Below are 27,003 nucleotides of genomic sequence, written 5' to 3'. Positions count from 1 at the left end.
TATTTTTCAGTCTGAAATTTGGGGCTAGAAGGGCCCCCAGAGTTCACTTAGCCCATTCCTATTAGTTTATAGTTGAGGAAACTACAGTGAGATTAAAAAAACATTATCCAGCAATACAACTACTAGTTTTAATTAAATTGATAGACCATTAAAAAGAAATGAGGACTCAACTCAAAAATTTCACACAGTACTACAAAAAATTAATTCTTAACCTTGAAAAAAATGAAAAAAAAAAAATCCCAAATTTCCTTAAGTATCACAGATAAAAAAAGATGATCATTAAAACTTTCTAATAGTACTGATTCAACATTTTTAAAGCACCTACTACACTTTTAGTTATGGAAGGTTAGATATACAAATATCATAGGAGAAAAGGGGGGAAATAATATCATTTTGTACAACAGCAATAATCTATAATATCAAGAGATAGACCATTCTCTCTAGCTTTTATTTTTCCCTCTTTTTCATATTTACCTAAAGGCAATCATTATGTGAGATATGATAGCTAGAAAGAAATAAAAATCAGAGTAAAAGAAGCCATTCTTTCTTCTGAAGTTCCCTTCTTAGGATTGGTATCACATCAACACAAAGAGATAGTTGTAAAAAAAAAAAATTGGGAAGCTACTTTGATTTATTGAATTATTTGGTTTCCTGTTGCTGTTTAGTCACTCAGTCGAAACCATTTCTTTATAACCCCATGGTTATATGTATATATAGCATGCTAATATTGTCCAAGGAGTTTTCTTGGAAAAGATACTGGAGTAATTTGCCATTAACTTCTCCAGTGGATTTATTAGTACTTACATAGTATTTCAGGTTTGCAGTTTACAAGCATATAACTGAGCAAAATTGGATTGCAAACAAATATACAAATATTTTAGCAAGCACCATCAAATAACATAATTGTCATTAGTGTTATAAGTATATTAATGGGGGGTAGTTAGGTGGCACAGTGGGTAGAGCACCAGCCTTGAATTCAGAAGGACTGGAGTTCAAATATATATATATATATATAAATGGAACTGGAGAATCATAGAAGAGGACTGCAACCAAAGGCATTTTTCTTTTTGACCAAGCCAAAACTGTCGGCAGCACCATAATGGCAATTCTTACAAGAAACCTAGAAGACAGAACATTTTTACTACTATTTTTTTCAGAATCAATCTCTAATGATTAAAGGTAAACAGAGGCTAAGTGACTTGCCCCAAAATCACAAAGCAGTGAGTATCTCAGGCTGAATTTTAACTCGGTCTACCTGACTCTCAATCTATTGGCCTGGCACTCTATCCATTAAATTACCTCGATGCCTCTATATTTGGTAAGCAGAGTGAGTAATAATGTAAAATCAACTGACCAGCTCTATAAGAGTACTTACCACTGCTTAAGGAAAAAAATTAGATGGGATTAAAAGTGGAAAAAGAAAACAACAAACTAGAAAACAAGAGAATAAGCATCACGTGGGGTACTGCTGAATGAACTGTGGTATATGAATGAGACAAATTATTGTTTCTCTGTAAGAAAAGATAAAAGAGAATCTTGGCAAGTAGAAACTGATGCAGAGTGAAGTGAGCAGAACCAGGAACAACTTGTTCAGTGAAATAACACAGTAAAGAAAAACAATTCTTGAGAGTTTGAAAGCTCTGGTCAAAGCAATGACCAAGTACATTTACAATGGGCCAATGAGGAATGGCTCTCTGGCAGGCTGGAAATGGGCTCAGAAGTAGAAAAGATGTTCAGGTATAGATATATCTAATGTGTGGTTTGGTCTGGAGTGTTTCTGCTTATTTCTTAAAGAGTTTTAGTTTTATTTTTTAACTATAAGTGAACTATAAGTGAAAAGAGTGAAAACTATAAGTGAAAACAACAGTTACACCAAAAGAAAAGTCACTGAAACATATTGTAAATAAGTGCACAGAGAAGTACAGAAGAAAAGCAGTGCAGTTTTGAAAGCAATGTGTTGAATTTATTAGATACTTTTTTTTAAAGTGAAGGATGGTTTTATATACAATCCTCATGTTGTATGTTTCTTAAGGTGAGAGATCTTTAAAACAAAAAGAGATGCAAAATAAGCAGTATAAAAAAGTAAGTCCTTCTCAAGACAGGTCTTCGGTATAATTAGCAGAACAAATCTAAAACTTGTTTAAACTGGAAAGAGTTATCATTTGAGAAGGGACTTAAAGATGAGAAAACTGACCTTGAGAAGTTCATCTGATGTAGGCCGATCTTGAGGAATTTTTTGGAGACAAGAATCTACGAAGTTTCGAAAATAATCAGACCTATTTCAAGAGGAAAAAAAAAATAAAATAAACAATTTTTGATCATGATACTAACTAACATCATCTTCACTAACCAAGATCCTAATATGTAGGAGAATAAAGGGGGACATATAAAGGCATCAAAATAGGGAAGACCCTACATTGAGAAGATGTAGTCAATTGTTAAATTAAGGATACAAGCCTACCTAGCTATGTATAATCATGGACTCTGTTTCTAGGGAGAACATGGGATGGGTGAACAATGACTTAGGTAGATATCATCACTTGCTGGCTCGCCCCCCCCCATTTTAATGAAATTACACAATCCTTTGAATATATCTGCATGACAGAGAAACTGTCTATAATTATCAATTATTATTTTTTTTTGGGGGGGGGAAAGAATTTTTCTCCTCCCACCTTTTTTTCTGTCTTGTAGCTTACCAAAAGCCTCATGATTCTAAGCAACATTTCATATATCCAGGGAAGAGTTATCTTCTGAAGTTGCTAAGCATTGTGATACTGGTAAAGTTACAAGACTTGCATTAAACTTAGGAAAAGCCATTTATATACATTTTAAGAAACTTAAGTGTCCAACAAAAACCCATACTCTATAACATACATATTATCATGTACTATGTTCTGGTATAACAGTTTATACTTTACAATTTTCCCATTCAGGATACAGTGCCTAGCTCTCTATTTTGTGTGGATTTGTAGAGACTCCTAAACTAGAAAATAAGTCCCTTATCAACAGAGAATATCCCTATGCTCCTCTGTCTACTCCATACAACAAATAGGAGGGAGATTAAGTATTTAGTAATTTAATTAAATTGCCAAATTCTGCTTTTCTTTCATATCTCTATGAAAAGAATCTCAGAGAGATCCTGGAAGCTATCTGAAAATCACTTTGATAGTGAAACCTACGAATCTACCTTAATTGTCCCACCTTTAACAAAAGATACTTTTAGTTACAGAATACTTTTTTAAGTCTTTATCTTAAACAATTCTTCACTCTAGTTCTCTTCGATGACTCACCATGGTATGGGAGTGATAATGGACTCCTGAAAACCACCATCAGTGTAGCAAAAGCTAAGGCAGGTGCTGCTCGCTAGATATGCCTGTCATCTAAGGAACAGTTCTGTTAAGCCCAGGGAGACCGAGCATCAAGAGGTTGGTCACAAGGCAATGAACTAACTTTGTCGTAGCATTACATAAAAACTATCTTCTGTAGAATGAAGGAAGGGGGGGAAGAGGATCCATACAGATAGAATCAGTTTCTTTAGAAGTAAAGATTAATTTATATAAATACACACATATGGATTTTGCTTTATGAGCTGGATGACTTAGGTAGTCAGGTGGTCATTTCTCTGGGATAGAGTTTTATGATTAGTAAAATGAGGACTGAGTTAGATGATCATTCTTTCTAAAACAGTCAAGTACATTTGAAGTGTTCTTTTTCTGTTAAAAATTTCCAATACTAACGGAATGTTTGCTTTCTAAATTGGTCAAACTGTTCTCTACAGTGAACATAATTATATAAAATTCAAGAATCTAAGGAATGAAGATAAGAGCAATATGAATATCAATGAATGTGAGGATTACAATTAGAGTGATTTGTTCTTTAGTTTTTAATTTGAACAGATAACTATACATGTTAATTCAAGGGGCACATCTTTTACACCACCAAAACACTGTGTTCCTTCATCTATATTTAATAGTCATTTCTCCAACTGTTCTTACAAGCTGATTCAATCTCAAGCTTTCAGGTTCTCAAACATAGTTTTTAAATGTAGTTTCATATATTGGATTACTTGTTGTCTAGGGAAGTGGGAGAGGGGGAGTGAGACAGAAAAATTTGGAACACAAGGTTTTGCAAGGATGAATATTAAAAATTATCTTTGTACATATTTTGAAAATAAAAAGCTATTAAAAATAAAATGTAACTTCTATTCATTTTAACACTAATGATTCTTGTTACAAATTGAATGTCAAAATACTGAGACGTTAATGAAAGGGATATCTAACTTGTGGTTTTATTATAGTCTATTTATAAATCTATTTCTAAACAGCATATCTATGCAATACCATTTTTAAAAAGAGTAAATGTAACTCAATAAAGGACACAGTATCTGATGCAAAAGATCTTCATGTTACCCAACATACTTCATTTATGTGCCTAACACAGTGCTGGCCACAGAGGAGGCAGGCAATGAATGTTTGTTGAACTTAACTGAATTTCTAACAACATGTTTATCAGAAATACTCACCATTCATTGGATTGTAATGTAGGGGATTCATTCTGAGCTATATGATATAAGGCACTCATTGCGTTCATATTAAATAAAGGAGGCTTCCTTTCCGCTGAAAAGGAAAGAAAAATTTCATGAGAAAATGAAGAAAGCACAGTAATCCTGAACCATCAGTATGACATGCATTCATTTCAAATATTTTTTAACTAAGACTTATATTAAGTTCTAGTCTTATGTAATAATTCTACTGATGAACTTAGTTGAGAGTCCATATTATTAAAATTTATAGTAACCATGCAAACTGTTTCATATAAGCTATTACAGCTATATACCATCTAAGGAGGGACATGAGGAACTAATTCCTTATGACTTTGAGTTTATGAGTCTCAATTAGTCCTTTCCTCTCAGCAATACTCTTTTTTTTTTTAAATGATAAAATTATAATTTTATTTGATTAAAAGATAAAATAAAAATAAATAAAACATAAACCTCTTCTAGAAGAGATATAAACTTTTAGCAGCTAAAATTGTTATTCATTTTTATAAATGCATCTCTACAATATACAAGCTTAAGTCACAAATTCTTCATATATTATATATTTGAAACGGGCTTAATATTCCTTACTATGCTGAAGAATCTAATCAACCTGAATTCAGCAATGATTATAATGTGTCTACTAATCATGTTACTTGTCTGCTTCAGATTTCTGATATTATGATGATATAGACATAACTACACAAAGAACTTAGATATGTATAAACATAAATATCCATGCATGTACACAACAAGAGTTAAATTCTGAGACTTGTGTTTCATGGAACTAAACATGGACAGCAACCAAATATAATCATTTAGACCTGCAGGCTTATTATATATTTTCTTTAAGAAAACATTGTTGAATAGTCACTCACTTGCTTACTAAAATAATATATTTAATGCAATTTCTCCTTCTAACTATAGTAGAACAGACTGTCAACAAAAAAACATTAAGCTCATTATACTTTTACACATTCAGCAATACTCTTAATAAAATCAACATGAAACTTTCTACATGGAAAGTAAAATCAAATTGGAACATTAGACCTTAAGGCTTTTGGAGAATATTTATAGGGTAAAATCTAGAAGACTAACATTTACTGAAAAAAAAAAAAATTATAGAACTGTTTAAAATTATCATTTAAAAAGAATAGCAATTAAAAATGTGAAGAGGTTCAAGTTTTAGCTTTTTTTGTGACTGTGATATTTTTCAGCATAATGAAAACCTGTTTTTGTAGGACTGTTTTAACTCGTTAAAAAAAAAATACTTCCTGTATTCTTGTTGCTAAAAGTACCCATTTATTTGATGCATGAATTTAGGACACAATAAGCAACTTTTTTATGCTCTGTAATCCTCACAGTGGCTCATATTGTACACTAGTTGCAAAGTAGACGCTAAATGTTGACTGAAGGTAATAAATTATTATTAGTATTAACAAAACCAGAATATTTAGAAGTATTTACTCCTTGTCTTCAAAATTGAGGGAGATCTAGAACTTTCTCATCCCAGGGTAAAAAAAAAAAAAAATTATGAGTATTTTTCATTTCTATGGAAGTCTCATTTAAAGGAAAACTAAGCAGACATAAAAGAGAACCTTGGGGACCCTATAGGAGGAGAGGAGAAAAACAAAACTAGATGTGGCACCTTTCTTCCCCAATTCCCAGGTCAACCCTGAAGTTCATTGTCAAATGCTAGAATTATATTCCTCTCTAGCCTGTTCCTAACTCTATTTGGAAAGACCAAAATATCTTGAAAAGAAAAAAAAAATCTTCATCACATTCTAAAGCTAATTCAGAGCAAGAGGGAAGACTGATTCCTAGACCAGATTATTAGGGATAATGTCCAACTTCAATTGTCCCAAGGTAAATAGCAACTGACTTCAACATCTTATATTGCCACAAAAACCAATTTTATATTTATTCAGAGATACCAAAATCTAGTGAAGAATCCAAAAGATTTAGGTGTATCCTTTTAGCTTAATGCCTCAAGGAAAAAGTTCACTTTCATTCCTTATCATTTCCATGATTATTTTAAGCTAGAAAGGGCAATCAGATGCACAAGACCATGTCTAACTTACACTGACAATTAACCAGCACTCCACCAGGCCTTTCCCAATGAATTATAGCTAGGTTAAAAAAACAGATCCCTTGACCTCATACTTGATAAGGAAAAATTCAGCGTGGAATAAAAATGAAGTGATGTTTATGATATAGTAGGGGAACAAAGCAAGGGGAACCCCAAATCAATCAAAATTCTCACTGAGAGTACTATGACAACTACATACTATCTAAAGTTATTTTATTGCAAATATAAAGCACTTTATTATAAATACAGTCTATTTAATTGATGGCCTAGAATATTAAAGAACAATTTATACAAAAACTCATTGAGTTTGTATAACTGGACTTGTAAACATATAACCAATCAATGAGAACGCTTTCCAATCAATTTCGAGCCATTTTCTTCAAAGTACAAACAAAGAATAAAGGTGAATGGCACTACAAAACTTAATGAAAATGCTATTTCTTGCCAGACAAGCTGCAACATTTGTAATTTGGGGGAAGGCACAGAAGCTGAAGGACATGGGAGAGTGAACAGTTCAGGAGACTCCTCTGAGAAAAATATAGGATGAAAACTCTTACCATGAACAGAAGCACACTTTAAGGACAGAGACATTAGATAGCAAGACAACCTTCTAATGCTAAAACTAATCCATTTGTGAGCTCTCTAGCCTGCAGTTTTCTCATTTATTTATTACCCATTTCAGGGAAGTGTCAAGATCATTGAAATTTTGCTTTTGTCTCTTAATAAAAATGAATAGGAGTGACTATTTTCAACACTAACTTCATTCAGCACCAATGCTAGAAATGCAAATAATAGTTCCACTGGTAGAGAACTTCTTTAGAAAAATGCAAAACTACTTTTAACTAGTAATAAGTTTTAATCACATATATCCCCATGAGACAGTATAAGGGATATAAATGTATAGCTTCTTACTGAAACTAGGCTTGATCAGGCACCAAGATCCCATCTGTCCAAAGTCAACAATGATTTTTTTAAAAGTTCACTCTGAATTGTTCATGTCCTTGGTGTCTAAAATATTTCTAGCAAACTTTTCCCAAGTACTAGGAAATTTTTTCTCTAATTATTTTAGGTAAATTCTTACAGAACAGCTTCATAAAAAGAAAAACTGAACATTGAAAAGGGTGAGAGGAAGAGTTGGTGATGCTGAATTAGAAGAGCCTTTCTAATTTACTGTGACATGTTTGTGAGGAGCTACACAAGGACAAACACCAAGACCAGTGATAGGCAGTGATCAACTGGACATCTTAATCACCTGGCTCACCCCAGGCAACTAGTATTCCATTAGAGGGTTTATAATATATCAAATTTCATGTGAGACAATCCAAGCACAGTTTTGCCTAGCACATTAAATGCTGAATAAGTATTTATTGATTGCTCTTAATCACAGATGTACTAGTTCAGAAAGTTATTTTAGGGTCCATTACACTAATTGACATGCTAAAATAGGAAAAAGAGAGCCAAACTAAGACCTCTGACAGAAATGTCATTAATTGCTCCCCTATGGAATTGGTATGAAATACATAAAGTTATACACATGATATAGAATTGAGGTTAAAATAGCTATTAAGGCAACCCATCACATATCAATAAACGTGTTGCTTACCTAATTCAATACATGTTATTCCAAGAGACCAAACATCTACTTTGCCATCATATTGCCCTTCATCCATGGCTAAAATTACTTCTGGGGCCATCCTAAAACACAAAATATTAATTTTTATTTTTTAAAACTCTATAAATTTGTCAAAACAGTCCATTTTAACTATATAACTTATATGTAAGAATGAATATTAGCTTAAACTTTAAGGCCATTTATTGAACTGCTAAAAAATTATGATGGGCAAAGAATGTAACTGGGAAGCAAGTTAAATATGACCATCTTAGAACTTCATATAGGGATATCTTTAATGCTTAAAACCAATCTAATAATTTTTCTAAAATTTTATTCTAGATCTCAAGTATTAAAATCTGAAGATTCCAACTTGGTACAACCCAGAAAATAATATATCTAAACCAGATAGCAAATACTGGGCAATCTCTATTGATACTTCAATTTTTCCCCAGAATCTGACTGGCAATATTTATCTTTTGTTTACAGAGGCTTAAAATTAATCACCAACTGTGTCAGTAATTTACAACTGTTGCATGCAAGTTGTTTAATCACTTCAAATGATCTAATGCTTTTAAAAAAGGTAAAACACATATAAATATAAAATGATTTAAAATTTTTGCTTTTTCTTCAACTGCTCTACAACTACATATAGAGCTTTTACAAGGCCATAAGTTTGCATGCATGCATAATACATACATATATACCTACATACACATACACACACACATATATATCTATATATAAAAACTTTTCAAAGACTCTGAACCTTAACCACTCAAAATAAAATCATTATCCATGGGCTCATTCATAGATTCATTGTCAATGGACAATATTTTAATTGTAGTATTACATGTAGAAATAATTCCCATGCATTTATTTGGTTTCCTGAACTGAACTTTATGGAAAAGACTATGTCTGGTACCTACTTGAAATCTAGATATTCTATCCCCACATCCCTGAGCCCAGTGTAGAAAGCATGTAATGCCCACTCAAATGAAAAAGCAATGTGATGTAGTTAAAAAAGAGGTCTCAGGAGAGACTTGGGTTCAAAGCCTCTGATACATACAAGGAATCTGACCAAGATTAAATCACATAACTTCACTTCAATCTTAAGTTTACCTGTAGAATGACAAGAATTATACTTGTAATATTTTCCTCTCAGGAGCAAGGATCAAATAAAATTAAGAATGTAAAGTCCTATGGAAACTTTAAAGTGCTATAGAAACATCAGTTATTATTATTAAATCATTCACGGAGGATTGAATACATGAATATCATTACTAAAACATGACAGAGTGATGAATATACATTATTTTGCATAATTTAAAAACTTTTCTCCACAAAAATTCACAAAATACAGTTTAATATGGCCAATAAAGATGACACGGATATAACATAAGTACACATGATTTACAAATTCTGTTGAGTTAGTGTTTCAATCTTTCAGTCAAAGCAATTTACTAACTTTACTACTTCTTTTACTTTTCCTTCACATCCTCAAAGTCTATCAAAAGGGCTACCAAGTAAAACAATGAGGAAAGAAGCAGAGAATTTAAAAGCTTTAAATAAATTAAAAAGAGCATTGCTCTAATGCTAGAGACCTGATAGTGTGCAATAGTCAGGTACTCTGGGGCCAACCCTTAAAAATGTAAAGATTTTCAATATGATATACTTTGAGGAAAGAAACAACATTATACATTTTCCCTAGGTGTTGTTCCCAGGCACCTCTCATTATATACTCCCTTCCAAATGAAAGTAATTCCAAATTGAATAAAGTTCTACTTGTTATATTAACTAGACGTATTGACTAGTAACCAATAGAAAGCTATTCTTACCAATATGGCGTCCCCACAAAGGAATTGGCAGGAGATGCTATGGAAGCAGATCCAAAGTCAGCAAGTTTCACCTGGCCTGGCTCTGTCAGGAGGATATTTCCTGCTTTGATATCTCTGATTAAGGAATATAAGATAATTATATATCTTGCTTTTCTTAGATTGTGTAAGAATCAAATAAGAATCCCTCAAAGGGGGGGAAAAAAAAAGTCAAAACAATTATGTTCTAATACATTCAGGGTAGAGTTTTTTTGTTTGTTTGTTTGTTTTTGTTTTTTTTAAGCCTTTAGAATTAGAAGAAAAGGCTGTCCTAGAGGTGGGGAGTGGGGAGGGAAGGGAAGGGAGGGAGGAAGAAAAATTTGAAATACAAGGTTTTGCAAGGGTGAATGTTGAAAACTATCTTTGCATGTATTTCAAAAATAAAAAGCTATTACTTAAAAAAAAATTAGAAGAAAAAATACAGAAGCTGTAGAAATTAAAAATAATTACCTGAAAGAAAAAAATTAGCAAAGGAAGGAAAGAGCCTATAGATAATTAGTTAATTATAAAATAAAAAGTTATATTTTGAGTTTTAGTTTACCTGTACAAATAATGTTAAGATTAAATTGAATTAAGATTTTAAAACATGCATACCCACAATTGCAAAAACCCTCTACAAGGAAAATGTTTTTGTCCCTACAATCTATCATCCATAACTTCCTAAATCCTAGACAGAAATTAAAATCAAAATTTCTACAATGATACTTATATTAAATTTATACTGTTCTGACTACCAAGTTACATTGCAATATACTTCTTTAGGAAGGCAGAATCCTACTGCAAACACACTGTCTCTCCATGGATGGTATATTCTAATTTTGGACAATATACACATAGGACTGTATAATATGCCCTATTCTAAAACAAATAAACAATTATGACAAACCATGCATACATATAGCATCACTTAATAACTTCCAAGGATACTCTCAAAAATCTTGAGAAAAAAGTTAGCCTCTGCTTTTCAAAGCAATATAAAAAGCGGGGGAAATCCCCATAAATTGCTTTTGAATAAAGTTCTAATCAATTTTCTTTTTTTGAAATTTAATTTTCAAAGAGTCAATTACCATATTCAAAAGTAATTTAATTGTTAATGACAAGCAATAAGAATAAACAAAAATTACTATCATATCAAGGTCTTAAGAACTTTCTCACATACTCAAGAAATTCCAATAGTTGCAAACAAACAAAATAGAAATAAGAAGATATCCATTGTGGTGTTTTAGTATGTCAGTTAAATTCACCATTCTAAAATATGGTATTTCTATTAAAAAATTACAATTAAACTTAAAATTTTTAACTCTACAAAATAATGAGTTTGTTATTACCAACAATAAATTCACTACAAGAGTGACTAAGCTATGATAAATTAAGCAAACTAATAATAAAGGGGAAGGAGATAGTTTTCAAAACTTACCTATGGATCATATTGTGAGAATGTAAGTAGGCCAATCCCTGGAGAGCACCATGTGTAATTGCTGCTATTTCCACTTCTTGTAATGGCTTTTTGTGAACTTAAAAAAAAATATTGTTAAAAATAAATTAAAGTACCCACATAATTCACATACTTTGATAATCTTCCTCCTCCCCTCCCAAAAATGAAGTCTAAAAAAGTGGAGCAGAGAAGGAGAGTGAGAAAACCAAGGATTTCCAACATGACAAAGCAAAACCATATGAGCAGAAAATCACCAAGTAAAGTTTACAAAGTAAAGTTGTAAGTCTTATTCAAAATTTCAACTTGTCAATAGAATGCTGAAGTTCTTAAGAAATATAAGTACCAGCAAATATATTCACAAGTTCTGAGTTTGAATAAAGGAACTAGGTTCATCTATTGGTACAATGTTCCAAGTGTGCGAAGAAACTAACTAGCCCAATAGACATTTGGGAAAGTAATGGTTCTAAATAGCGTAATTTTATGGGCACAAAAATATACCATCCTGTAAATATGGGAGGAAAAAACCTTAAGGTTTCTTCTATTTCTCATTATTTCTGTAATTTTTATTTTACTGAATCAAAAATTCACGTTTGGGAAATCTATGAATGGAATTCTCCAATTTCATCATTTTAAGAATAAAGAAGCAACTTACCTTCTAGTAAGTCTGAGGCTGATCCTAAACAATATTCCATTACAAGCTGCATGAAAAAAAGTTATTAAAAAATTATAAGATTTTAAATGCCATAAAAAGTAAAAAATGAAATATTTACAATATGAGGTATAGGGAGGCAGCAGGTGGAATACATGTCTCTTTAAGCTTGTCCAAGATTTACTGAACACTTTTACATATTGAAGAAACTCAAATAAATACTAAGTACAGTCTACTGATTTCCCTTCAGGCATGGCTTTTACAAAAGTTCAAAGCATATCATTATTTGGACCAGCATTCTTTGATCAAGTCTAATATCTCCTAATCAAAGACCATTATAATATCATACACCATATTCTTATGAAACAAACTATCTTCTGCTATAAGTTTGTCTATTCTCTGTGGTTTTTTTTCTTGCGGTCCTGTTTTTCCAGGACATTCTACAATGAGGCTAGCAATGATGGCCATATGGATAACAACTTGGACATTATTCAATGATTTTCTTACTCAAGTAACTTACAGATTCAAAGAACACATGGCAGGGATTAGATTTTTGTGCAACAGGGATTTTTCAGGTAATGAATCCCTCTGCATAGAGCAAAGATATGCACCTCACTTCTGCATGGTCCCTAAATGACTAAATCAAAACATGACTGAAAAGTGTTTCACAAGCTAAAGAAGAAATACAACACAGATAATGATAACGTGGAGTTATCCAAGTTAATCTGTGGCCCTGGGGACAGTTTCTACTTGAATTGGACACTGAGCAGTTCTTTTACTAGAGACAGGACTTGAGGCAAGGCTTTCTGGTTTTTGAACCTGGCTCTCCAGACACTGCATCACATTTCCTTAACAGATGCTGAGAAAATGCCAGGACCTCTTCAGATGAAGAATTTGTTTGGTAAACCTCCAATGGTGACTGACTATGGCCTATCCAGGAAACAAAAATTCCTCATGGCTCAAAGGTCAATGAAAAACATCCCTAGCCTGTCAAACACTTCAACAGCAACAAGATGACAAAATTCACCACAACTAAGGTTCAGACATTACACTCAAGTTTTTCCTGTAACAACATTAATGATAATGGCCAGCTTTTACATTAGCAGTTTGAAAGGTACTTTATAAACATTATTTCATTCAATCCTCCCAACTACCCTGAAAGGTATGTATCATTATGATTCCCATTTTACAGGTGAGAAGTTATTAAATGATTTGCCCAAGGTCACAAAGTTATTAGGTATCAAAGGCAGGATTCAAATTCAAGTATTTCTGACATCAGCATTCCTGTGCCAGCTTGCCATCTACATTAAACTGAAAACATGATACAGGTAAGAAATCACATTTGGCCAAAAGTTCTACCCAGTAGTGACTGATGAACACATGACAAGTGCTTTTCAAATTGCTCACATTCACTTTCTGATTTAAATGGCACAAAACAAGAAAAGGTGACCCACACTGCCATGGGTCTGATAGAAAACAATCCAAATCCTCTACTTGTGACTTTGAGCTCTCCCTCCATGTTCTAGCTTCAAAGTCTCTTTATGTGTAGATGCCCAATTACTCTGGCTCACTTATTCTGTGCTCCAGCCACTCTGACCAGCTCGATCTCCTGCTTCTTTCTGCACTGTTAGCCAGACCCTGTCCTATATACTTTCAGTTTCTTCCTCTCTTCCCAACCACTACTCAGGTATTGCTTTCATAGGAACCTATCCTGAACCTCCTATACTTCTGGCAAAATTAGTCTGCGCATGTGTTAAGTTGTTTCCTCCAGAAGAATATAAGCTCCCTGAAGACAGGGATCACTTCCAATCATTGTCTTTGTTTCCTGTCTCTAAGCACAGCATCTGGTACACATTCAGTGCTTAATAGATTTTTGTGGAACAGAACAGAATAATTGAAAACATTTCTAAGAGAGCAAGATAAAAAATTCTAATTTGTATATGAACTGGTTTTGAAAGCAGTCTAGAAATTCTGTTTTAAGTCTTAAGCATCCCAGAAATTTGTTCCCTTCTCTCCTGATATTATAAAGATCCTACATCTTCCCTTCTTAAAGTGATTGAGAGTTTTCAAGTAGTACTGCTGACTGAACTTAGTTCATTCTATATCAACCTAAACCCAACCATCTAACAAGACAGGAAGCAAATAGAACACTCACCCATGCAGTGTGCTCGCGCAAATAGCAGCCTTTGTACTCTATGCTGTTAGGATGCTTTATTCTCTGTAGAAACTTGACTTCCTTAATAATGTCCTGCCATTTCTGTAAAAAAGAAATACGTAGAAAAGTGTCAGCTGTCATGTTTCAAAGCAAGCTAAAATGAAACCAAAAAACAAAACTTCCCTAGAAAGAATATTAGGGAGAGATAACTACTCACAAGTACATACAACATATTTTCTTTATTTACTTTAATACTTAAGTTTTAAAATGTTCAACTAAAATTGGTGCTATTTAGAGCATATCACCTCAGTAAAATGTTTATGCTATAAAAGAAAGTCTTATAAGAATAGAATTTTGGTCAAAATTTTACACATGTACTAAACACTGAAAGAAAATGACATACAAAAACCAATGCAGCCAAAATAAAAAGGAAATCAGGAAAATGAGAAACTTTCTTTTTAACAATAAGTTTCTCTGATAGTCATGAAAATATAGTCTATAACATTATTGATTAGAGAAATGCAAGTCAGAGCAATACTAAAGTACCATATTATACCTATCATATTAACTAACATGACAGATAAATGCTAGAGGAATTATGGAAAAATCAGGACACTGATTTACTGTTGCTGGAGTCATAAAGTAGTCCAAACCATTATGGTGAATAATATGGATTTATGCCTAAAAGACTATAAAACCACTGTGTACATCATTTAATTCAAGGTATATGTCCCAAAAAGATCAAAGAAAAAGAAAAAAGGAAAATATCTAAGGCTCCTAGGTGGCGAAGTGGATAGAGCAGGAACCTGAGTTCAAAAATGACTTCAGACACTTAACACTTCCTGGCTGTGTGACCCTGGGGCAAGTCATTTGACCCCAATTGCCTCAGAGGAAAAAATCTATAGAGCTCTTTTTATGTTGGCTAAGATTTGGACATTGAGAAAGGCTGAAGAAGTTGTGGTATATGATTGTGATGGAACACCACTCTGCTATTAAAAAATGACAGCCAGAGTGGTTTCTGAAAAAAATCTGAGAAAAAAAAAATCAACTGATACAAAATGAAGTGAGCAGAATCAAGAGAACACTATACACAGTAACAGGAATACTGTATGTACAATGATCAACTGTAAAAACTCAGCTACTCTGACCAAGTTAATGATACAAGATAACTTTAAAGGACTCATGAAAAATACTATCCACCTGGAGAAATAGCTAATGAACTGAGTAGAGATCAAAACATTCATATAAAATTGTTAATTTGTTCATTCATTCTCTAATGGATGGTCATTCAATCACTTTCTAAATCTCTGACACTACAAAAGGATCAATTTATGTTTTTCTTGACTCCTGTATTTTGATTTCAAAGTTGCTAAGTAACTCTGATCTTTTTCATATAGAATGCTTAAAAGTCCTTATTCATTAAAAGTTCATATCTACTCTCTACTCCCAACAATTACACTCAGTTTTGCTGGGCAAGTCATTCTTGGTTCAAGAGTCTATATACTTTGCTTCTGGAATACTGTATTGTAATCTCTCAGCTCCTTCATTGTGATGGTTGCTAAATGATGTATAATCCTGAAGTGGCTCCTCCCTACTTGTATTCTTTCTTTCTGGTTGCTTCTAGTATTTGTTTTTTGATTTGAAAGCTCCTTCCAGAGAGTTTTCATTCGGGAGTTTTTTTTTTTTTCCCAGGGGTTAACTAGCAGATTCTATTTTCACTTTGTCTACTAGTTCTAAGAGACTTGACCAGATTTCCAGAGACCTTGAAATATGACATATATATATATAGCTCAGATCATTTTGGTCATGGCTTTCAGTCTGATTGATGATCGTAGTATTTTCAAAGTCAATTGCGTTTGCTATAAGAAATCATATATTTTTTCTTATTTTTAAAAAGTCTTTTGATTATTTTATTATTTTAATATTTCTTGTTACCATACAAATTTATTAGATTCTGTTTTTCTATTCTAATTTTCAGGAAGTTTGTTGGTTGAGAAAGATTTTCTATCTCTTGCACCAAGCAATTAATTTCCTTTCTAATTTGTCCTTCCAAAGCTCTCAAATCTTTTACATTTTTTCCTGTAGCATTCCCATTTCATCTATGAAGAAATTTTAAATTCCTTTTAACTCTTCATTTCCAATATAAACTCTAATAAAATTTGTGCCATATTCTTAAAGCTTTGCTTATAAATGCTTGAAGCCATTCCCTTCTTCTGGGTTTGTATCTTGACTATCCTGTCAATATAACAGCTGAGATTCTTTTTTGTTTGCTAATTCTCCCAGTCTACTTCCTGACCTAATGTCAGGGGTAGACTATGATCCATTCTGAGGAGTGTCTGGGCTGGTAGCTCAGGCTGAGGTCTTGTAAGATTTCAAGGCTACTAAAGTGGCCTGACCAAAGGCAATCTGATCTGAGCTCTGCAAAATGTTGGTTTAGACCTAGGTCTAAGCAACAGGCTCTATAGACTTGTCACCTTACACATATCACAAGACGAAGTTAGACTTAGTTGCAGCTACCTAGAAAACTTTGCTGGTTCAAAGAGACAGAACTATATGCCTTTCTGTGGTTTGAGATTCCTTCTCTAGATACATCTCTTCAGGCTTTAGATTGGGCTGAATCTAAAGCTGAGCTCTCACTCTGTTCCTCAGGGCAGAGCCACACAGTGGCTCCTTGATTTAGAATTGTTCCCCAAAGGACTTATTAGTACAAAAATATTTACAGCAGCTCTTATTGTGGAACCAAAAAATTGGAAATAGAAGGGAAACCCATCAATTGGGGAATAGCTGAACAAGTAGTGCTCCACAATTGTGATGGAACATTATTGTGCTATAATAACAAAAAATCACTTATACAAACTAATGCAAAATGAAGTGAACAGAACCAAGAAAACACTATATATAGTTACAACAATCAAATGTGAAAAACTTGAGCTACTCTGATCAAAGACAATGATCCAAAACAATTCCATATTTGACCTATGATGAATAAAGCTATCTATCTTCAGAGAGGAAATTAATGAATTCTAAATGCTGATTAAAGCATACTTTTTGTTTTCTGTCTGTATTTTCTTTTACAATATGGCTAACATGAAAATGTTTGGCATGACTTCCCAAGTAGTATAATCTAAATCAAAGTACTTATCTTCTCAATGAGGAGGGAAGAGCAAAAGAGAGGGAGAGAATATACACACACACACACACACACACACACACACACACACACACACACACACACACACACTCACTCTTTTTAAAGAAGCTATTCTCTGTTCAGTCTACTCTGGATATGTGACCTAGATCTGGGTAGTGAAAGACAGCTGCTGACTTGTATCTGTTCCCATACCAGACATGAAAATCTCATCCTGCCTTGGTATAGAGTCTCTGACATCTCTCAGTCCCTGGATGTTGGATGCTCTGTGCAGTGAGCTCTCTGCTAGACTTGATCCACAATGTCCACAGAACTTTCTTGCTGACAGAAAATAGCTGTGACTTTATCTTGGATTTCCTGATTAGGACTTAGTCTGGAGCATTTTTTCTCTCTGCTTGAAGTGTTTAACAACTTTTTTTTTTTTTTTTTTTTTTTTTGCCTCCTGGGGGTGGAAAGGTAGGGACAGAACAGTTGTACTCTTTCCTGCTACAACTCTTTAGTTCTGCCTCCTTAGAAATCAGTCTTATACCTAGCATGGACAGTTTTTTACCAACTTATATTTTTAGCTAAAGATAGAAAGTATCAGGACCACAAAATGTGTATGTATTTTTATAGATATGTAGATTCATCTTCAGATCATTCTAGTACAGCAACGTTACAAGTTTGGAAAAATAAGGACTCTTCAGAAGATCAATAATGTATTTGTGCCAAAAGGTGATTTGATCAAATCTCTGGCACTTTTAACTTTTATTTAATCAGAGTAATTTTTGCATTTATTTTCTTTATAGATATTCTCCCCATTCTATCTATAAATTCTATCTATAGTTTTGTTGTTTCCCCCATTAGAATATAAGCTCCTCAAAAGCAGGAATTATTTCATTCACTGTCCTGATGATTCTTTTCTAAAAACAGATGACTTCAAATAATAACCAAAAAAGAGAAGGGAAAAAAACAAAACAATATAAGTATTTAAAATATTTTCAGCACATTCCAAGTTGCCTAGTAAAGCAAAAACTATAACTTACCTATGTTGAAACAGATTCTAAAAAGAAAATCAGAAATCTACCAATAGTTTGTCTAGAATCAGAATGGAAGCAATTTCTTCTTAAAGACTATGTTTAGAATTTTAGTTTCTTGATAGATGTTAAACACTCAAGAAACTAAAGCTCAAATGTTCCTTGTATGACTAATTTCACACTTGAATCTTTTGGATTTACCAATCTTTTTCATTTACCAAGGAAGATCACGTCTTCATTCTTACATCATTGGAAGCCAATAAATACTTGAAAATTCTTTAGGATGTCACTTTAATTCCATCTGTATTACAACTTACTATCCCCCAAAAGACCATGTATTATAATTTTGGTTAATTTTTTATTTCTTTCATCCCTCCCCCTATCAATTCCACATCCTTTCTTTTAAAATAGATTAGCTACAGTTTAACACTCAGAAATAGTAAAACTAAAGCCAATTAAATTCAGGTTGACAGAAATATTCACATATACTTTTGAAACTGCACCTTATTCAATTTGACTCAATTATAACAAAAGCACAACTCAAAACAAAAAATCATTAATAATTCTATCTGTAATACGGACTGAGTTGCACCATTCCCTTCACTTTATACTGTGTGTTTCTTTTGAGAGGCAACAGAATACAGCAAGAGAGTCCTGGGTTTAGAGTCTTGGGGAACTGAATTCATATATCAATTATATTTATTACTGAGATAATCTTGAGCTTCCCCATTTCTGGGCCTGTTTTCTCCTTAGAGAAAATGAGGAGCTCGGAATAGACTATCTCAAAAGTTTCTTCCAGCTCCAAATGTATAAGGTTTCAGGTATTAAAAAAAAAAAAAAAAATTCAAGGGACATTACATGCTTGTTAGTCAATTAATGGATCTAGTCTATTTGTTATAAAGTTCACAAAGTATTATAAATATGCCTACCCAACTAGAGGAAAAAGAAACTGACATAGCTTGTTTCATTCTTGGAAACATGACTTATAGCATAACAAAACAGGAGAGAATTAGATACAGATTACATTTTTATTAGCATAGTATTAATAAATGAATTTTATACCATATAAAAAATATGAGGGAAGAGGTAGAAGAAAAACATAAAAAATCATGAAATTCAGACTAGAGATTGGCATGGCAAGCAGATATACACATAGTTTGAAAGTTAACTGGAAGACACATAGGAAACATCTCAATTTTTTAATGGGCCTGAGACATCAAAATTTTATTAGTAAATCATACTGACTTAGAATTCAACACAATTACTCAGTGCTCACATAAACACTTACAGAATTTTTTCTGTTTCTGTTAAAATCTCTGAGAAAAATCTTTCCACTTTTCTCAGAATTCCTCATACTATTTCTTACTGCACCACAATATTTCATCAATTCATATGCTACTTTTAAAAAAGGAGTAGACCCAACTTATTGATAGCTATATTGTTTACAATTCTTTGCTACCACAAAAGGGCTGTTACAAATATCAAAATATTGTCTTTGACCTATTTGTGGGTACATACCTGAGACTGGAATTGCTAGGCCACTACAGTAGTTTAAAGATATTTCTTGCATAATTCCAAGTTGATATCCAGAATGTTTGGATTAATTCAAAACTCTACTAACCATGTAAAAGGTGCCTGTCTTTCCATGGCCCTATTGAAAATGACTGTTCCTGTTTTCTTACTTCTAACAGTTTTCAGGGTATAATAGGATCTGCTTTCATTAAATTCTACAGAGAAGCAAACTAAATACTATATTCATTGTGATCATTCCTAACAAGTAACTATCCATAATTAAAATTAAATGCCTTACAAAAATATAAAATAAATTCTAGTGCTAAATCTTCACTTTTTAAAGATAAAAAGCTTTTTTAGATGATTGGGGTTTTTTCCCCTCAATTTGGGGTTTATGCAACCCAGATAATATTTAAATAGTTGAAATGAATTTAAACAACAATAAGCATTAGGTAGTTGGGATACAAAGAAGAAGCAAGACACAGTATTACAATATTGAAGATAGCAGAGGGGTAACCAGGGTAACAAATAACAAGGCAGAATGGAGAAAGTTCACCCAAAGTGCTGGAAGAAATCTCAGAAGGGTGTGATGAATTTTACTTAGGAGAATCAGGAAGTGGCATCTGAATGAAAAGAAGAAAATGGGAGTGAAGCAGCTGGCAGAGAAAAGTCCACTCCAGACATAAGGCAGAGAACAAAGGACAATGAGAACAGTTTAATTTAATTAAAAAGTATAGTACTAGAAAAAGAGTAATGAAAAGGGAGACTGGAAAGTTGGAGGGGCCCTAAACTGTGGAGGCTAGTAAAAGGCAGGTTACTAATTATTTTATTTTCTAATATTTATTAGACAAGTGGGAATCACAGAAGGGTTTTGAGTAGAAATGGCAGTGTCTTTGAAAAGTCACCAAGACAACAATATGAAAGAGAAGAAGGAGTAGTCTAAAGGTAGGAGGACCAGTTAGGAGGCTCTTATAAAAGTCCAGGTAAGAAAATAGGAGGGGTCTGAAATAGTTTGAGATGAGCAAGACATTTCAGAAAAGGCACATCTATTTGAAAGCCAGAAATATGGGTTCAGATCTTTGGGAAGATGTCGATATGGGAGAGAGAGATTTGGGAGTCATATGCATAGAAGTGAACTATTAAGCCCTAGAAGTGAATTAATTCAAACTAATATTTAATTAAGTACTTAGAATATATAAGAGTTAAGATATTGGGGTGGAGGACAGGGACAGAGTGATAAATCTTCAATATATAAAGTCAAAGAATATGAAGAGCATGTAACTAAAGGAATTCAATCAAAAACTATATGAAAATATGCTCCAAATCATGAATAAAAAGAAAAATGCAAATCAAAACCAATCTGTGATTTCACTTCTTGCCCAGCAAGTTGATAAAAATGACAAAATTGGAAAAGTCCACGCTGGAAGGGATAAGACAGAAAAACTAACTGTAGGTGGAGCTGTGAATTGATCTAACCGTCTATGAAAACAACAGGAATCTTGTCAAAAAAGGATTAACTTCTTTGGACCCAGAAACCCATCAATTCCACTACTTTTTTTTTTAAATTAAAGCTTATTTACAAAACCTATCCATGGGTAATTTTTCAACATTGACTCTTGGAAAGCCTTGTTCCAAATTATCCCCTCCTTCTCCTCACCAGATGGCAGTTGGTCCAATACATGTTAAATATGTTCAAAAAATATATGTTTAATCTAATATATGTATACATATTTATACAGTTATCTTGCTGTACAAGAAAAATCGGATAAGAATGAAGAAAAAAACTGAGAAAGAAAACAAAATGCAAGCAAAAACAACAGAAAGAGTGAAAATGCTTTGTTGTAGTCCACACTCAGTTCCCACAGTCCTCTTTCTGGATGTAGATGGTTCTCTTCATCACTGAACAATTAGAACTGGTTTGAATCATCTCATTGTTGAAGAGAGACACATCCATCAGTCAATTACATTACTTAGCATATATCCTCAACTAGGTCAAAGAAAGGTATAAAGAAACAATATATATCACTTTCTGCATAGTAAAAAAACAAACAAAACGAAAAACCAAAATAATGTGTGCTTCCACAGAGATTGGGGAAACACTGAATGAACTGTGGCAAATAAATGTAATAAAATTATTAATATAAGTAATTCGGAGAAACATGAATGGATCAAGATAGAAATAAATAATACATGTATACACACAAAGCCAATAATGTAAATGAAAAGAATACTGAACAGAAAAAAGAATCAAAAAGTATATATGGAGGCAGAGATCTCAAATGAATTCCTAAGATTAAAACTTTAAAATTGGAAGAAACATTAATGGTTGATCAAGTAAAAACTTGAAACTGCCTCACTTTCATGGATGAAATTTGGTGACTTGCCCAAGTTCACATAGTAAGTGGTTGAGACAAGATTTAATTTAGGGTTAACTCCAAATTCAGTGTTTCATCCACTATACCATGCAGTTAGCCCTATTGATTTTTTGCTTAACTAATTGTATAGGGGAAAAACTGAGTGAAGACCCCTCATAAGAATGTAGCTTTGACCTATGCCCTAATTGTGACTTGAAAGTTTGCAATAACAAACTGAGCTATAGCCAAAAACCTGCAGGCTTTCCATTGTCTTGGATGAACATCTCCCCTCCGGTTTCCTACTACCTCTTAATTAGTATTTAAGTACTTCTTTTAAAGGCAATTCTAGGGATAATTTAATTGTTTTTATTTACCAATACTCTTTTGTTTCTGGGATAGACTTCTGCATTTAGAATGTAAGGTCAGAGTTCCCCAGACAAGGGAGAAAAGTGGGGGAAAGGGGGAAAAGAATGGGGGAGGGAGCTTCTCTGTTCAGGGTCTTATTTAATCTTATGTTTTGCTGTTTCTGCTTTGCACTTCTCTACTGATACTTTTTCTGCCCTTTCTCTAAATATCATAATAAATCCTCTTTTGCTTTTTCTTACCTTGAAAGTCTGACTGTTTTTGTGGTCACTACTGTCTCACACAACTGTTTTTCTTTTTACAAGGGAATCTTTAATTGACAGATGGTAAGATGAAGCTTGCCTAAAATAAGACTGTGATGAAAAAGTAAAGATATCAATAAATTTTACTTTATAATATTTAAAGAGAAGTAAGAGAACAAAGATAGACCTCTGAAAGACACTTCTGTTTAAGAGATGGGAAGAAACAGGGAAGTTAAAAAAAAAAAAAAAAAAAAGGCAGAGAAATGTATCTATGCCTAATCATGGAGGTCAAAGGAGGCTAGCGTATCAAGGAGTGATTTGTCCATAAAGTCAAATACCACATAAAAGATAAAGATTGAAAAAGGCCATTGGGTAGGCCACAAGGAAGTAATTAACTTCAGCGAGAAGAGTTTTAGCACAGTAGTGGTGGAAACAGAAGCCAGAGTACAAAGACTTGAGAAGTTTTGTGGGCTTTAAATTAAGGAAGTGAAGGTAGATTATCTACTTGCCTACATTAATTTGGGGGAGAGGGGTCTTCATTAATTTTAAAATGCCTTTATCCCTCTATCAAGTAACTAAGAAAGCAACTATTTGCCCATTTTTAAGGCTATAGTAAGAGCTAATTCATCAAGCCTTCTATCAGTGGAGGTTTGTCTATTACTATACACAAGTGTTACACTGGCAGTACAGTAAGTGACTATATTCACAAGACTGACCATAAGGCAACCTCACCATATTAGCTGACCCATCAAGAAAAGCATGAAATTAAAAGCATTCTAAAGTTACTATGTTTATAGGATCACAGGATCACAGTGAGGCCATCTAGTCCAATACTCCCTTTGACAGATGAGTAAACTCACGTCCATAAAGCTGCAGAGCTGAAATCAGAATCTGCAGCCAGACCCCAAATTCAGGGCTTTTTTTTCCCCCACCCTAGTAAATTTATTTATTTTTAATATACATTGTTTTATGAATAATGTTGGGAGAGAAAAATCAGAGCAAAGGGGAAAACCATGGGAGAAATAAAATTTAGAAAAAACCACACAGCACATGTTGACTTATATTCAGTCTCCTTATTTCTTTTTCTGGATGCAGATGACATTTTCTGTCCCAAGTCTATTGGGATTGCTTTGAAGCACAGCTCTTATTCACCACACTGTCAGGTTATTCTGCAGGATCTTAGTCTTGAAAACTAATAACTGATCTGTGATATACACACTGTTTGGCTAAATGAATGTGAGTTTAGTGTTTTTACCCTTTTTGTTATTTGCTTGCTTTTTGTTTTCTTTATCATTTTTCCCCCTTTTTTGATCTGATTTTTTTTTTTTTTTGGTAGAATGATAATTGTGGAAATATATATAGAAGAATTGCATATGTTTAACATATATTGGATCACTGGATGTCTAGGGGAGGAGGTGAGGGGAAGGAAGGGAGAAAAAATTTGGAACACAAGGTTTTACATGGGTAAGTGTTGAAAATTATCTTTGTGTATGTTTTGAAAATTAAAAAGCAGGGTTTTTTTTTGTTTGTTTGTTTTTTTTAATTATGTGAGAAGAGCCAGAATGTTCTCTTTCCTGGTTAGTCCTGTGTCAGAGTTTAGCATAAACATAAATATTTTCACATACCTCATTGGACTGCTTTCCACTATAAGACATTTTCTTGATGGCCACAACTTCATTAGTGCGCACATCTCGTGCCTGCAACATCATAAAAGAAAAGCGTTACTATGCTATTTCATACATTTTTCAAACAATAGGATCTGCAAAATTATTCCTGTGAATGTAAGCATTATAAATTAACTATAAACAGTGATCCTTCCCTATTCCCTGATTCCTGTTTCCAAGGTTCCAAATATTCGTCTATTATGCAAAACCACCCACTCTCTCCTACTGAAAGAGATGATAGAGTTTTATTTTAAGGCTTTTGAAAAACCAAAGGGGTGGGGGGGAGAAAGAGGGGTAATGAGTGGGTGAGTTAGTTGGTCACTGTGGCTGCTATATGCTACATGCATTCTACTCATAGAAAGATTAGTCAGAAGGGGAGAGAGTTCAATATATTCTACCAGTTAGACATTCGGAAGGATTTATGAACTTTCTAGCAAAGTCTAGCCTAGTCTCTATAATTCAGATCAGTGTGTCGATGTCCAATTCTAATGGAGGAAGGGAGGAAGGAGTGAGGAAAGGACAAAAGAGAAAGAGAAGGCTATTCCTACTTTTCTTCGCTGTCTCTCTTACCTTAGGGACTCCTAAAATCTTTCGCTCAGAAATGAATATGCATGGGGGCTTGATACACTCTGTTTTCTAAAAATCCCCAACCCTGGATTTCAGGGGTAGTGAAGAAAATACTAATTTCCAACAGTTATAAAAGACCCTTTGGGCAATATAGCAAGAAACCTCTGAAAGATCCAAAAGGGACAATGGAAGAGGGAGGCACACACCAATTAAAAAACACAAATAAATTGCAATTATCACCAGGAAAGAGACCAAGTTGACATTCCCCGCAAATAGTCCGAGGTTTCTAGGACATTTATGGTATTGTCAACATGTGCTTTTATTTTTTCATATTTTAACCCCTCATCCCCTGACAGCACTCCCCTCTATGACCCAACATAATTGCTAAACATTAAGGCAGATTCTGAGTTTAAAAGTATTCTTGTCAAAATAGGTCAGGTGATTTCTCTCTGGGTGGTAAAAATTTTCTCAATTTTATCTTTTTCTTTAATCTTTGCAAATAAAAGGCAAAACAGAAATAAAATCTCATTAAATCAGATCAAGTAAGAAAAAGACCAGGATGTATTCAAGCCTAATTTATGATTGTATTTAAATTAAGAAATGCATCCTAAATCTAAGAATGTTGAAAAAGTCTTCCAAATATAAATAGTCTCCAAGTTATGAAAGGATTGGACTCCAAAAGTTTACTGGAAGTTTCCATTGAAACATTGTTTAACATGTATTGGTCAACCTGCCATCTGGGGGGAGGAGGTAGGGGGAAGGAGGGAAAAAGTTGAAACAAAAGGTTTTGTAATTGTCAGTGCTGGAAAATTACCTATGCATAAAATTTTTGTAAAAATTAATTAATTAATAAAAAAAAAGAAATAAAGAAACATTGTTTTAAATTGTGGCTGAATTTTTAACCCTAATATAGTTGTCATACCATAGATTTATCACTGAAAAAAATAATGCTGATAACAAGGTACTGCAGGTAAAATAGAAAAAAACATAATTGAAAGTCTTGCTTTTATTTACCTTTTATTTATATATTTACTTGTTTTTTGCCTTTTAAAAAAAGCTTTCCCCATAGTAAACACTGGTTGTGCTGACAAAATACTGAATGCCATTGCATGAAAATATACAGCCCAGCTTCTTAAACTGTGGTTCGTGATCCTATATGGGGTCTCGAAATTGAATGTAGGGATTGCAAAATTATGATTTGTTATCAGTAAATGCCTGATTTGTATACCTATTTTATAATACACATATACCCCAGGTCACTTCAAAACAGGAAGCTTTCCTTTTTCCTTGATAAAGATATATCACTAGCACTATTAGATTTATCAGTCATAATTAAAACCTTGAGATCTGAAGGGTTCATAAATGTAATAAGACAAAGCAAGAAAGACATGCAAGTGAATTTTCTTCTAGCATTCTAGATTCTAGATTCAGTCCATAAATGTCAGACTCTTCCAATATCCTTATTACATACAAAAGGAAGCTTAGGCTCAGAGAATAAAATGATTAACCCAAGAATGGATTAATTTCTAAATCCCTTTAAAGAATTTGCTATGAGATATTTGTAGACACATTCCAAAGAGGACAAGAAAGGAGACTGGACCTGGCTATAAGCTGCTGCTACTGGCTTCAAACAACAAGGAGGGCTTTTGGGTTGGAAGCCACCACAGGGAAAGGCTGGCTCAGAAGATGGAAGATAGGGAGATATCCTGTCATTAGTGTGCCTAAGAAATATGAAGGTCAACTATTCAAAGTGTGATGACCATCTATAGAAAGTGTAGCCTAGGATGGA

The 27,003-nt window shown here is 33.3% G+C and overlaps 1 protein-coding gene across 3 annotated transcripts in view; it reads right to left on the bottom strand.

The window, feature by feature from the left end:
- TAOK1 (TAO kinase 1) overlaps nt 1–27,003 on the bottom strand; it is a 130,545-nt gene that overhangs the window by 31,446 nt on the left and 72,096 nt on the right. For all 3 annotated transcript variants that reach the window (XM_074263760.1, XM_074263757.1, XM_074263758.1), the window contains exons 3-10: nt 24,609–24,680; nt 14,349–14,450; nt 12,197–12,242; nt 11,527–11,623; nt 10,074–10,187; nt 8,230–8,321; nt 4,523–4,616; nt 2,195–2,276 (exon numbers count right to left, since the gene is read on the bottom strand). In XM_074263760.1, the coding sequence (XP_074119861.1) occupies nt 2,195–2,276; nt 4,523–4,616; nt 8,230–8,321; nt 10,074–10,187; nt 11,527–11,623; nt 12,197–12,242; nt 14,349–14,450; nt 24,609–24,680 (699 nt within the window). The remainder of the gene's footprint in view (nt 1–2,194; nt 2,277–4,522; nt 4,617–8,229; nt 8,322–10,073; nt 10,188–11,526; nt 11,624–12,196; nt 12,243–14,348; nt 14,451–24,608; nt 24,681–27,003) is intronic.

This window comes from Sminthopsis crassicaudata, chromosome 4 (genome assembly GCF_048593235.1).
Source record: "Sminthopsis crassicaudata isolate SCR6 chromosome 4, ASM4859323v1, whole genome shotgun sequence".
Classification (NCBI taxonomy): Eukaryota; Metazoa; Chordata; class Mammalia; order Dasyuromorphia; family Dasyuridae; genus Sminthopsis; species Sminthopsis crassicaudata.
The sequence above is the reverse complement of the archived record's forward strand: the minus strand, read 5'-3'. Positions and strand labels throughout refer to the sequence as shown.